The sequence below is a fragment of the Bipolaris maydis genome (assembly GCF_028858645.1).
Source record: "Bipolaris maydis strain C4 unplaced genomic scaffold PSV08scaffold_9, whole genome shotgun sequence".
In the NCBI taxonomy this organism is placed as follows: domain Eukaryota; kingdom Fungi; phylum Ascomycota; class Dothideomycetes; order Pleosporales; family Pleosporaceae; genus Bipolaris; species Bipolaris maydis.
Window position 1 is genome coordinate 271,744 of NW_027093865.1, and position 12,313 is coordinate 284,056.

General features: G+C 51.9%; 4 protein-coding genes across 4 annotated transcripts; 2 read left to right on the forward strand and 2 right to left on the reverse strand.

Annotated features, from left to right (window-relative positions):
- Window positions 1-16: 16 nt before the first annotated feature.
- On the forward strand, window positions 17-6,608 carry PSV08DRAFT_371911 (wd repeat-containing protein mip1; the record flags this gene model as incomplete). The annotated part of the gene is made up of 8 exons (XM_066093212.1): window positions 17-1,922; window positions 1,973-3,705; window positions 3,755-3,961; window positions 4,127-4,412; window positions 4,834-4,892; window positions 4,943-5,655; window positions 5,705-6,090; window positions 6,208-6,608. The coding sequence occupies 8 exons, from the start codon at window positions 17-19 to the stop codon at window positions 6,606-6,608; spliced, it is 5,691 nt and encodes a 1,896-aa protein (XP_065948873.1).
- Window positions 6,609-7,293: 685 nt separating this feature from the next.
- PSV08DRAFT_363092 (uncharacterized protein) lies at window positions 7,294-8,120 on the reverse strand (the record flags this gene model as incomplete). Its single annotated transcript, XM_014228124.1, has 2 exons — window positions 7,890-8,120; window positions 7,294-7,818 (listed from the first exon to the last, which is right to left on the reverse strand). Exons 1-2 carry the CDS (start codon window positions 8,091-8,093, stop codon window positions 7,294-7,296), a joined length of 729 nt encoding a protein of 242 aa, XP_014083599.1. The 5' UTR covers window positions 8,094-8,120.
- Window positions 8,121-8,416: 296 nt separating this feature from the next.
- Window positions 8,417-10,304, forward strand: PSV08DRAFT_352588 (heat shock protein 70 family; the record flags this gene model as incomplete). Its single annotated transcript, XM_014228125.1, has 4 exons — window positions 8,417-8,503; window positions 8,560-8,596; window positions 8,655-8,781; window positions 8,840-10,304. 4 exons carry the CDS (start codon window positions 8,417-8,419, stop codon window positions 10,302-10,304), a joined length of 1,716 nt encoding a protein of 571 aa, XP_014083600.1.
- Window positions 10,305-10,708: 404 nt separating this feature from the next.
- Window positions 10,709-12,285, reverse strand: PSV08DRAFT_392094 (uncharacterized protein; the record flags this gene model as incomplete). Its single annotated transcript, XM_066093527.1, has 4 exons — window positions 10,709-11,596; window positions 11,660-11,859; window positions 11,925-12,023; window positions 12,142-12,285. The coding sequence occupies 4 exons, from the start codon at window positions 12,283-12,285 to the stop codon at window positions 10,765-10,767; spliced, it is 1,275 nt and encodes a 424-aa protein (XP_065948874.1). The 3' UTR covers window positions 10,709-10,764.
- Window positions 12,286-12,313: the final 28 nt, after the last annotated feature.

The window sequence follows — 12,313 nt, forward strand, 5'->3', positions numbered from 1 at the left end:
CTCGCCGTAGCTCATGATGCCAACTGCCGCCCATCCCAACCCGCTTGCATTGCACGCTCCTGCGCCCGCGACCGCCAATATGAATGGCTCTGCACACCACCATCAGCAGTCGTCGCTCTCGGTGCCTGCTTCTGAGCAGTTGCGACCCAACACCGCCGTACCTGCCAATCCCTCGACAACCAACGATGTAGACGACCCTCCACCGCCTGTCCGCCCGGCCTCGTCTGGTCACCCGCCCGCTCGCCCCGGCTTTGCGCGTGCAAAAAGCGACTTTGGGCCTCGTCATGCCGTCATGCCGCCCGATGGTACCGACGAGGAGAGCATTGATGGACACTTCAAGATTCGCCATGGCTGGCACGACCAACTAAACTCGGAGGAGTACAGCAATCTGCTCACATCCAACTTCTTCATGTATTACACCGATAAGAAGCACGAGACGGGCGGACACCCCAAGAACGACGACGGCGCGTTTCCCGTCCAGGAGTGGCGCATGAGAGACCGACTCAAGACTGTCTCCGCTGTACTCGCCCTCTGCCTTAACATTGGCGTAGACCCCCCGGACGTCATCAAGACGAATCCCTGTGCAAAGGAAGAGTGCTGGATCGACCCCACCGTCACTTCACAGACACCAGGCCACACACCTATGAATCAGATTGGCAAGGCCCTGCAGACGCAGTATGAGCAGCTTAGCATGCGCACGCGCTACAAGCTGCTGCTCGACCCTACAACAGAAGAGACGAGAAAGTACACATCGACGCTGAGGCGCAATGCCCGCAACGAGCGCGTCTTGTTCCACTACAATGGTCACGGTGTGCCCAAACCTACGTCATCGGGTGAAATTTGGGTGTTTAACAGAAACTACACTCAGTACATACCCTTGTCGCTCTACGACTTGCAATCCTGGATCGGTGCCCCCAGTCTCTTTGTCTACGACTGTTCTGACGCTGGTCTCATAATCAGTAACTTCAACCGCTTTGCTGAAAAGCACCAGGCAGAATTTGAGGAAGCCCGTCGTAGAGACCCTAGCGTCGAGCACGTTGACTTTGCCGATTGTATCCATCTTGCAGCATGCAGGGAAAAAGAGTCTCTTCCCACAAACCCAGAACTTCCGGCCGACGTCTTCACTTCCTGTCTAACCGACCCTATCACCATGGCTGTGCGATTTTTCATATTGCAGAACCCCCTTCCAACCAAGGTCAGCCTTCGAGATGCTCATAACATTCCAGGCAAGGTCTCCGAGCGTAGAACGCCTATTGGTGAATTGAACTGGATATTCACAGCCATAACTGACACCATTGCGTGGAACTCTCTTTCCAAGCCCTTGTTCAAAAAGCTGTTCCGTCAGGATTTGATGGTTGCAGCTCTCTTCCGCAACTACCTTCTTGCACAGCGCGTCATGCGTGCCTACCACTGTCACCCTGTGTCGCACCCTGAAATCCCTCAAACACATGACCACCCGCTGTGGCGCAGTTGGGACCTTGCTGTTGAGCTCATCTTGGCCCAACTGCCAGCGCTTCAAGCTGAAGCTCGTGGTGAACGCGAGTACAACTACAAACACTCTGATTTCTTCTCGGAGCAGTTAACTGCTTTTGAGGTCTACTTGACCCAAGGCGCAGTCGAACAAAAAGTACCAGAACAGCTTCCCATAGTACTACAAGTACTGCTGAGTCAGGTCCACCGACTGCGTGCCCTCATCTTGCTCTCAAGCTTCCTTGACCATGGTCCTTGGGCTGTGAATCTTGCGCTCAGCATTGGCATCTTCCCATACGTGCTAAAACTACTGCAATCACAAGCAAATGAGCTCAAACCAGTCATGGTTTTCATCTGGGCCAGAATTCTTGCCGTGGATCAGTCTTGCCAGGCTGATCTTCTCAAAGATAATGGTTATCAATATTTTATCAGCATTTTTAACCCCAATTCTGGTATATTGCTAAGACAACCATCATACTGTCCACAAGCTAAGTGAAAACAGGAATCCCAATTCAAAATGCCAGCGAACACCGTGCTATGTGCGCCTTTATTATTTCCATGTTCTGCAAAGATTACAACCAGGGACAACGTGCCTCGCTTAACACGGAGCTGGTCGAGAGTTGCTTGGACCATCTCAAAGACATGCAAAACCCATTGCTGAGGCAGTGGTCATGTCTCTGCTTGAGTAAGCTATGGGTAAACTACGAGGAGGCAAAGTGGGTCGGCATACGATGTATGGCACATGAGCGTCTATGCGAGCTTGTCGTGGACCCTGTTGCTGAAGTCAGGGCTGCAATGCTGCATGCATTGGCGTCATTCCTAGGTATCCGCGACGTTACACCCCAGGTGGCTAACATTGAAGAATCAATTGCCTCTATGATCTTGGTCATGACGATGGATGGTAACAGCATGGTCCGAAAGGAATTACTCATCTTCTTTTCAACATTCGTCGCTCGTTACAAGAGCCGCTTCGTTGTTGCTGCATTCGAACAATTCTCGGAAGAGAACACAGATTCGAATGCAAAGCAATCGGATGACAAGACCGGCGACTCATTGTACATGAAGAGCCGAACAGGGACCACAGGTGTCTCCGAGTCGACATTCTGCTCGCAAAACACCATCTACTCAGCGATATGGAAGGAACTGTTGGTCATGTCAGTTGACCCATACCCAGAAATTGCGCGCGATGCTGGAATCGTTGTTGATTACATTTTGTTGGCGTTGATGGATTCGTCCTTGGCCAAGTTTGTACAACCGCAATTGGATGAAACTCTCCAACACGTGCCAGCCCCTCGACCAATGCGTCGTGTAGTAGATGAAGGCCCCGCCCCTCAGAAACAGTCGAATCCCCCGACACCCACAAAGGACTCCACATACTTGTCTCTTTTTGGCGGCATCAGGAAATCCACAAGTGTGGGTGCTTCGCTCAAGAACCTGTGGGCCAGTCATGATTCCGCTGGCCCCAAGCAGGGTTCCTTGGGAAGGACTGGTACAGAGAGTTCGCAGATGTCTACTGCATCACGCCCTCAAACACCGGAGAAGTACAACGCCGATGAGCAGCCAACATCTCGGGGTTTCAAGAACCGCAATTTGGCAGAAAAGCCAGAAATACCACTGAAGAGTGTATTCTTTGAATGGTCTGTGGAATACTTCAGGGAGCCCCAGATGAAGCCGACCGAAGCCGACGAGCCGGGCAGCACAGATTACAATGGCAGACTCTGGCGCAGGAACCGCAATGATAAGATCATTGCCGAAACCCAGCCGCTCAAGGATATTGCGATTTCCAATCGCTGGGATGTGCCCCGCGGATATGTCGATAACCTCAGCCAGCCTGCAAAGATGTTCTTCCACCAATTCGAGGACCATCTTGTCGTTACCGATACGCGAGATACTGTCAACATCTTTGATTACTCAAAGTCCGTCAATCGCATCAACAGCTTCTCCAATGGGAACCCGCCTGAATCGAGAATAACTGATGTGCGATTCATCAATGAAGATGACCAGGCACTGTTGATGACCGGGTCGTCTGATGGTGTCATCAAAATATTCCGCAACTACGATCGAAAGGGAGAAACGGAACTTGTTACTGGATTCCGAGCCTTGACGGATCTCGTCTCCAGCAACAAGAATGCCGGGCTAGTATTTGACTGGCAGCAAGGTAGGGGCTTAATCTTGGTCGCTGGTGACGTCAAGGTCATTCGAGTGTGGAATGCTGGGACTGAAGTGTGCACGAATGTGAGTTGCATTGTGTGATTAGGTTATGCACTATTACTGACTTTTACAGGACCTTCCAGCGCGATCTGGTTCTTGCATCACATCATTGACGTCTGACCAAGTAGAGGGTGACGTCTTTGTCGCTGGCTTCGGAGATGGTGCCATACGTGTGTACGACCAGCGCCAAAAGCCTGCTACTGCCATGGTCAAAGTCTGGAAAGAACACAAGCAATGGATTACCAACGTGCACCTACAGCGTGGAGGACAGCGTGAACTTGTTAGCGGCTGTCGTGGCGGTGAAATCAAGCTATGGGATATCCGCTGGGACCGCAGTGTGAAGACCATCCAGGCAACTTCCGATACTCTAAGAACTCTGAGTGTCCATGAACATGCCCCTGTATTCGCTACGTAAGTGTCTTCGATGACCATAAAGACAATACAGCATGCTAACCATCCTAGTGGCACACAACGACACCGAGTCAAAATCTTCAACATCAACAACGGCCAGCCCGTATCCCACCTCGAGCCTTACTCTGGCTTCCTTCGTGACCGCTCCTCTCCCATTTCTGTTACCGCTTTCCACCCTCATCGGCTGATGATTGCCGCAGCGGCAGCACACGACACCCATGTCAACATTTTTTCGTGTCACGAGCCTAAGAATGCTACGGTCAAAACAGTGAAGCTTTGGGATGGAGGTGCTACTGCATCGAGTCGATCATCCATATATGGTTGATCAAGGTTTCCACTATCTTTTTGATTGATGTTGGAGGAGAGAGGATGTTGTGACAGTTGCAGGATTGCGCAGTGGGTTACGTCTTTCTATAGCGCATACAGCAGGGCTCATGGAAGACCCATCTTGTTATTATACCCAGTCACATTAATAAACTAATATGGTATGAATTAATGCATGCATTGATTGTTAACAGCTTTTGCTCGCCATGCTGTGAATAAAGTGACCGGTGGATGTGCTTGAGCCACAGAGCGCAGTGGCTGGGGTGCCTATGACGTTGCGGGGGATGGCGGGGCTGTGAATCATTCATGTATGCCCCACTATCGAATTCCGACTGATAATTCCACACCACGCAGCTTTGGAACGCGACCTATAGCTCAGACCACCCAATACAATCACAATGAGTGACGCACCACCAGCCGGCGGCGAGGCGCCCTCCAAAAATGCGTTGAAGAAGGCGCAGAAGGAGAAGGAGAAGGTCGGCGCTCTGTTTTTCGCTTCACATTGGATCGACTGACATTTGCGCAGGCGGAGAAGAAGGCCGCAGCAAAAGCCCGTGAACTCGCTGAGCGTACCAAGAAGGAAGCGGATGATGCTGCGGATGTCTCTGTTGGCTCATACGGCGAGCTTCCTCTGATTGGATCCAAAGACTACAAACCTACAGGAACCCCTCGCACCGACCTCACTGCCATTGCCGACAATGAGGACAAGGAGATCACATTCCGGTGCTGGGTCGAGAATGCAAGAGTTCAGTCAGCCAAGCTTGCTTTCCTGAACCTGCGCCAGAACCTCAACACCGTCCAGGCTGTCGTTGCAGCCAGCGACAAGCTGAGCAAGCAAATGGTCAAGTTCTGTGGCAACGTCAGCACTGAGAGCACGTTGGTTGTCACAGGTCTGGTCAAGCGAGTCAAGGAGCCCATCAAGAGTGCGACAATTAGCGATTTTGAGATCCATGTTCAAAAGTTGTTTGTCGAGGCCAGCGCTGAGATTCCGCTACCTCTCCAGGTATCTGATGCTGAACGACCCATGCCTAGCGACGCGGCAGCAGAGGAGGGCGAGAAAGAGGGAGAGGGTGATGAGCGTCCGCTTGTCAGTTTGAACACAAGGTTGAACAACAGGACACTTGATCTCCGGGCCAAGATCAACCAATCGATTTTCGTTATCAAGAGTGGCGTATGTGCCCTGTTCCAAGAGTTTCTCTCAAAGAAGGGCTTTGTCCTCGTTCACACACCAAAGATACTGTACGTCGAACCTGTTCTCTTTCGATACATTCACTGACAGCATATCAAGTGGCGCTGCTTCTGAAGGAGGAGCCAACGTTTTTGAGCTGAAATACTTTGGTCGTCCTGCCTACCTCGCTCAGTCACCACAGTTCTACAAGCAGATGCTGATCGCATCCCGCTTCCAGAAAGTCATGGAGATTGGCCCTGTATTCCGTGCCGAAAACTCCAACACTGCCCGTCATTTGACCGAGTTTACCGGTCTTGATCTGGAGATGGAGTTCCAAGAGAACTACCACGAGGTCATGAGCGTCTTGGAAGACCTCATGCTCTTCATCTTCAACGAACTCAACGCACGCTACAGCAAAGAAACAGAGCTTGTCAGAGGTGTCTACCATGTTGAGCCGTTCAAGCTGCCTGAGTCTGGAAAGGTACCTAGGATTCCCTTCCAGGAGGGTATCAAGATGCTTCGCGAAGCTGGCGAGGAGCTCGGCGACTACGATGACCTGACGTAAGTTTGATTTATTCTCTATCACAAGTGTACATCTAACATGTTGCCCAGGACTCCACAAGAAAAGCACCTTGGCCGTCTTGTCCTCGAAAAATACGGCACCGACTTCTACACGCTCGACCAATTCCCGTTGGCCATTCGTCCCGCATACACAATGCCATCGCCCGCCGATCCAAACCTCTCCAACTCATACGACATGTTTATGCGCGGTCAAGAAATTTGCTCGGGCGCACAACGTATTCACTCGTCCGCTCTCCTCGCCGAGCAGATGCGCAAGCACGACCCCCCGATCGACCCCGCCGGCGCGGGAACAAAGGACTATGTCGACTGCTTCAAGTACGGTTGCCCGCCGCATGCTGGAGGTGGTTTTGGTCTGGAACGTATTGTACAGTTCTGGTTAGGCCTGCCGAACATTCGTATGTGCAGCTTGTTCCCACGTGACCCTCAGAGGGTTGTACCTTGAGTTTGTTTTTGAGGTCGCGTGAAGTCTGAGTGTGAAGGTTTTAGCGAAGGACAATAGGCATCTTGTGAGATAAAGGCTGTATGTTTGTAGTCAAAACAGAAGAACAAAAAATTAGAACATCCGTCGCAAAAGAGCAGCGCAGGTTCTTTTTCTTATGATCTTGATCATTGAAGATGATGCCTGAAAAAAAAACACCCTCCAATAGACAATCTTGCGCTTGTTGCTGACTTCTTATTTAGATTATTGATTCCTAGTGCTACTCGCTAGGATATGCATTACATGTAAATGGTAACCCAATTATGTCAGGGCCGACTACTTCTGTTTTTAGCATCTTATCGCGCCAAAGGACAGCTCCTTATCTCAAAAGGTTCCCTAATCGAACCATAACCTAGGGCTAGCGGTGACAGAAACCAATGCCTTCTTCTTGTGATTAGCGAGCCTTGGTCCGTTGATAAGGAGAGGTAATTGCGGCTCGCAGCAGTTCCCTAGTCTCTATCGCAGAAACTGCCATTCGACTCGTCTCGTTGTGGTAGGCGTGCGTAGAATGCGAGGTGAGGTTTTACGCATCACGCCCCTCCTTTTGGCTTGAATGGCGCTGTCGGTGCCATGGTCTTCTCCGGCGCGGACACGTCCGAGTCGGTACTCTTCTCCCTCAAAAAAAAGGCACACAAAACTAGCCCCAGCCCTACGAACAAAGCTTCAACGTCGTCGCCGCAAGTTTCTTTTGTCCCTCTTCTCCCAAAGCCTTCTCGTCAACCTCCTGTATCGCCTTTCCAATCGCCAGTGTCGCCCTTACGTTACCCGCATCCACATGCACAAGTCCATTCCTCCCAACGGTAACCTCGAATCCTATCTTCGCACCTAGCGTCTCCAGCAGCGTAATCCCGCCGCGCGCAGCAAGCATGCGCCTCGCCATTCCCAAGCTAACCTTGAACACCATGCCACCCTTTAGCAAGCCAAGGCCCTCACTTTTGCCGGTGGAGGGATCGACGCAGGTGAGTTCGGGGGGTAGGTCCTTGCCTGCGCTTGCGACGCGGCAGTATACGAGCGAGTTTGGGGGGAGCTGGGGGCGCGTTTTCTTTGTTGCGCCCTCGAAGGCGAGGTGGGGGAGGGTGGCGGGCGGGGTGGAGGGCGTGAGGAGGCAGTTGAAGGTTTCGGCGGCGGAGCTGGAGACGGTGGCTATGACGAGGTCGCCTGTGTAGGGGAGGTACTGGTGTACGTATTAGATGGGTTTGGGGTTTGGGGTTTGGGGTTTGGAAGTAGGGGGAGAGGAGGATTTACTCTTCCACTGTTGAACTCGATTGAGGCCGCATTCTTCCTGTTGTCGGTGACTAGGGCGCCTGCAATGGTGGCCGTGACGGTGTCGGGAGGTATATGGCGTAGACCGGGCCCAATTGTCAATGTCTTTTTCTTGCCTGTGCCCTGTGGTAAAGCGCTTTTTGGGATTTCATCGCCTGGAAGGACGATTGTTGGTGAGACGGCCATGGTGAAAGGTGGGTATATGTTGGTGTAGTAAAGTGCTAACTTTTTGGTGGTTGAAGCAAGCACATGCAGTGAGCTCATTCCGAAGTGCGCCCGTGCGCTTCCGAGAAAAATGCACCTCCGTACCTCGTCGCCGAACAAGAGTGGAATTTCCTTAGCCGCGAAAAGAAATCGACTTTACACGCGCTACGACTTGACGACAAAACAACCCAGACAACTCTTTTTGCCCCTGTTTCTTCGCTTGAATTGGGCAATTGTCTGCATCGCCGTGACATTTCGTCATTCTTTTTTTTCGTCAACGATAAGACTCGCTTCCCCCGCGCAAGATGAGTGCACAAGCAGACCCCGCCCAGCGGGTTGCGATAGGAATCTCCTTTGGCAACTCATACAGCTCTATTGCCTTTACTACTGGTGTGAGTATTTCTCAATAGACAAGATGGCTACTGAGACACAACTAACAGCAATGTAGGAGGGCAAGGCAGAAGTTATTGCCAACGAAGACGGAGGTGCGCCGCCTTGATACTCGCCCACATTCTCTCGCCAATACTAATCTTTTGCACAAAGACCGCCAGATTCCCACCGCCCTATCCTACGTTGAGGGTGAAGAACTTCACGGCGGCCAGGCCAAGCCCCAGATTGTCCGCAATGCAAAGAACACCGTCGCATACTTTCGCGATTTCCTCGGCCAAGAGTATGGCTCTCCGTTCCTTTTCTCTTTGCGTGTTCCTATGTGACTGACGCTATCCAAGTTACAAGTCAATAGACCCCTCGCCATGCCACCAGTCGGCCCACCCCATCGAGCACGAGAACAGCATTGCGTTCAGCATCCGCGACGGTACTGAGGAGCAGGAAAACACCGTTTCCATTGTCGATATCACTACACGCCACCTTAAGAGGCTACGCACCTCTGCCTCTGACTACCTTGGAAAGGATGTCAACGCTGCCGTCATCACCGTTCCCACAAACTTCTCCGACGCCCAGAAGGAGGCACTCAAGAAGGCTTCAACAAGTGCTGGTATGGAGGTCCTGCAGTTCATCAGCGAGCCCACCGCCGCTGTCCTAGCCTACGACGCTCGCCCAGGTGCGCAGCTCGCGGACAAGGTCGTCGTCGTTGCCGACCTGGGTGGTACCCGTGCTGATGTTGCTGTTGTCGCATCCCGTGGCGGCATCTACACTATCTTGGCAACAGTTCACGACTACGATGTCAGTGGCTTCAAGCTCGACCAAGTCCTCATGGACCACTTCGCCAAGGAATTCATGAAGAAGCACAAGTCCGCCGGTGACCCTAGGGAAAACGACCGATCGCTGGCCAAGCTGAAGCTCGAGTGCGAGGCTGTCAAGAAGGCCCTCTCTATTGGTACCACAGCAAACTTCTCCGTCGAGAGCTTAGTAGGTGGCGTCGACTACACTGCCACCATTAACCGCACCCGATATGACCTCCTTGGCAACAAGCTCTTTGGTGCCTTTGCCCGTCTCGTCACCCACGCTGTTGAGAAGGCCAAGTTGGATCCCCTTGACGTATCCGAGATTGTGTTGGCTGGCGGAAATTCTCACACACCAAAGGTCGCCTCTTCCGTGGGCGCAGCCTTCCCTGAGTCTACCGTTGTGCTGGCTCCCTCCACCTCCCCCTCAGCCATCAACCCTTCAGAGCTGGCCGTCCGCGGTGCTGCTATCCAGGCCAGTCTTATCCAGGAATTCGAGCTTGAGGACATTGAGCAGAGCACCCACCCCATGGTCACCGTCACTCCTCACCTCTCCACCGCAGTCGGTGTACTGTGCATCTCTGGCGATGAGTCTTCGGGTGTCTTCCACCCCATTGTCGATGCAGAGACACCGCTACCCGTCCGACGAACTGCGACCATTTCTACCCCACGCGAGGGCGGTGATGTGCTTATCAAGCTTGCCGAGGGTTCAAGGCACATCAAGGTTACCAAGCCAGAGCCCAAGCCCAAGGCTGAGAAGAATGAGGATGACGAGGACGACAGCGACGAGGATGAGAGCGAGGACGAGGAGGAAGAGCTGAGGGAAAAGACATGGAAGGTTGGCCAGGCCCTCAGCGAGGCCGCCATCCGTGGCGTCAAGAAGGGCGCAAAGGTCGAGGTACAAATCAACATTGGTGCTGACCTAAGCATAAACGCCATCTTCCGCGAAGTTGGAGGAAAGGGTGGTGTGCGTGGTACTGTCCAAGGAAGCAAAGTGAATGGTAGCGCATAAACGGAGTCTTGTTTGGACTGGGTCCCAACTCTCTCCCCTTGACGATTTACACATTCAATATCTTGAGCGGTGGCAATATACAGCATATAAGGCTAGACATTTTTGTCGCTTTTCTCAATATTCTAGGTTATAGGTGTCTGCGAAAAATTTAGGATTTATAGACGTGTGGTATCTGCTGAGTTTGGTCTTGTGCAATGTCCGGTAACCTGTAATCTCGGGCTTGGTGATGCGTGAATGCTGATGCGTTTTCACAGTCTGTTCTCAGTAATTGTAGTGTCGAAGTGGTTGTCTCGATGCCCGTGTTACTGTTTGTCGAGGAAGACAGGGACTTGTGTTGAGTGATGCTTGAGTACTACGACTTCGCTATCATGTGATAGCCGTACTGAGTACAACATCAACAGAGACCACACAGTAAAACGGCCAAATATCCAACTCTTTTTATCCAAGACATTTCCTTCAACTAACGACTCTGCAACAACCGAAATCTTGGCCTCATCTTCCTCCCCAATGTCGTCCCGTTAATCCACTCTTCATAATCCATATTTCGCGTCGTGCCAATCAAAGACCAGATATCCTCATAGTGCCACCTCCCCTCGATCCAATTTTCCTTATCCAACTCCTCAACAAGCAGAGACTCGAGCGCCCCCAGCTCCTCCCCATACTCCTTATCCCACTCCGTGCTAACCCCAATATTCAAATATCGCAAACGGCCAAGCCACCGCTCATCAATAAGTGAATACAAATCCGTTGGCGTAAAACTGCGCGCAGGATCGCCCTGGCGCCCACTCGACACGAGCGTAAGACTAGTAAGCGGTCTCGCCTCTTGCCATCGGGCTTGTGAGAAATCCATTGGCATGGAGCCAAACCGCGAGTCAATGTAATCAAGCGCTATAGTCAGCGACACGAGCTTCGGTAGCCATTCCAGCACACCGTTTAGCCGTCCTTGTTTTACAGCAGGTAAATCACGTAGTTCAACGGTTGTAAGATTCGTAGCGAGGGTGCTGAGTAGCGGTCTTACGCCGGAGTGGTCAAGCGCGGGACAGTGGTATATACTTATTGAGGAGAAGGTTGGGGGGAAGTTGTCGGGTTGTTGGAGCATGTCCCAGAGGAATTGTCCGGAGACTGAGCCTGAGAGGGCGAGGTGCTGGAGGCGAGGGGGCCAGCGCAATGTTGATGTTGGAGAGGTAGCTTTTTCGTAGCGTGAGGAGCAGCGGGGGAGGTAGAGTTCACGGAGTTGGGGAAGTTGGCGGATGGTTTGGTTGAGGGATTGGAAGTCGATGCATTCCGAGACTCTGCCGAAGCTGGGGCGTTAGATGGGAGGTTGTGATTGAGATATCGCTTGGAGGGTGGCTTACAGGCTCAGGTCTAGGACGCGCAAACGAGTACATTTGCTTAGGCTTGCCCAGCAGTTTATTGCAAAACTGGCTTGGGGTGCTACGAAGACTTCCAGGGAGGATTTTGTGCGGCCTAGCAATCTGGCTGTTGTAGATTTCGCACCTTGGTGTACGATGTGGGATAAGTCCAAGTCTTTGACTAAGCCAGATAATGGTGACGGCTATTTTTTGTTAGTCTCTTTTGGTATCGTTCATCGTGGGCCTGAAGGTCTACAGGGATAATTACCTTGATGCGTGCATTGACAGAAGGGCTGATTGTGCGCACGAAGAGGTCATATGCACGTCCCAAAAGAAATGGTGCCTCGTATAGTGGCTGTATGGCTACCTGGTAGGGTGAACAAAGTGGTAAGTAGGTAATGCATCAAAACGATCAAGGTGAAACCCGACATACATCGTACCATTGCCTGCCCTGTCAGCTCACGTGAACAAGAAAGCATCTAGACCTTCGCATACCTATTTACGGCGGAGAAGCGAGCCAAGGTAATTTGCCTCTCGAGCCTGCTCCATGACTCAAGATGGGACAGTATCTCGAGCAGCAACTCGTCAGGTAGGTAGTTGGCATAGCTTCCAGTATTACACGTAGCCATGGCTTACTGAACCGGTTGTTATATGATA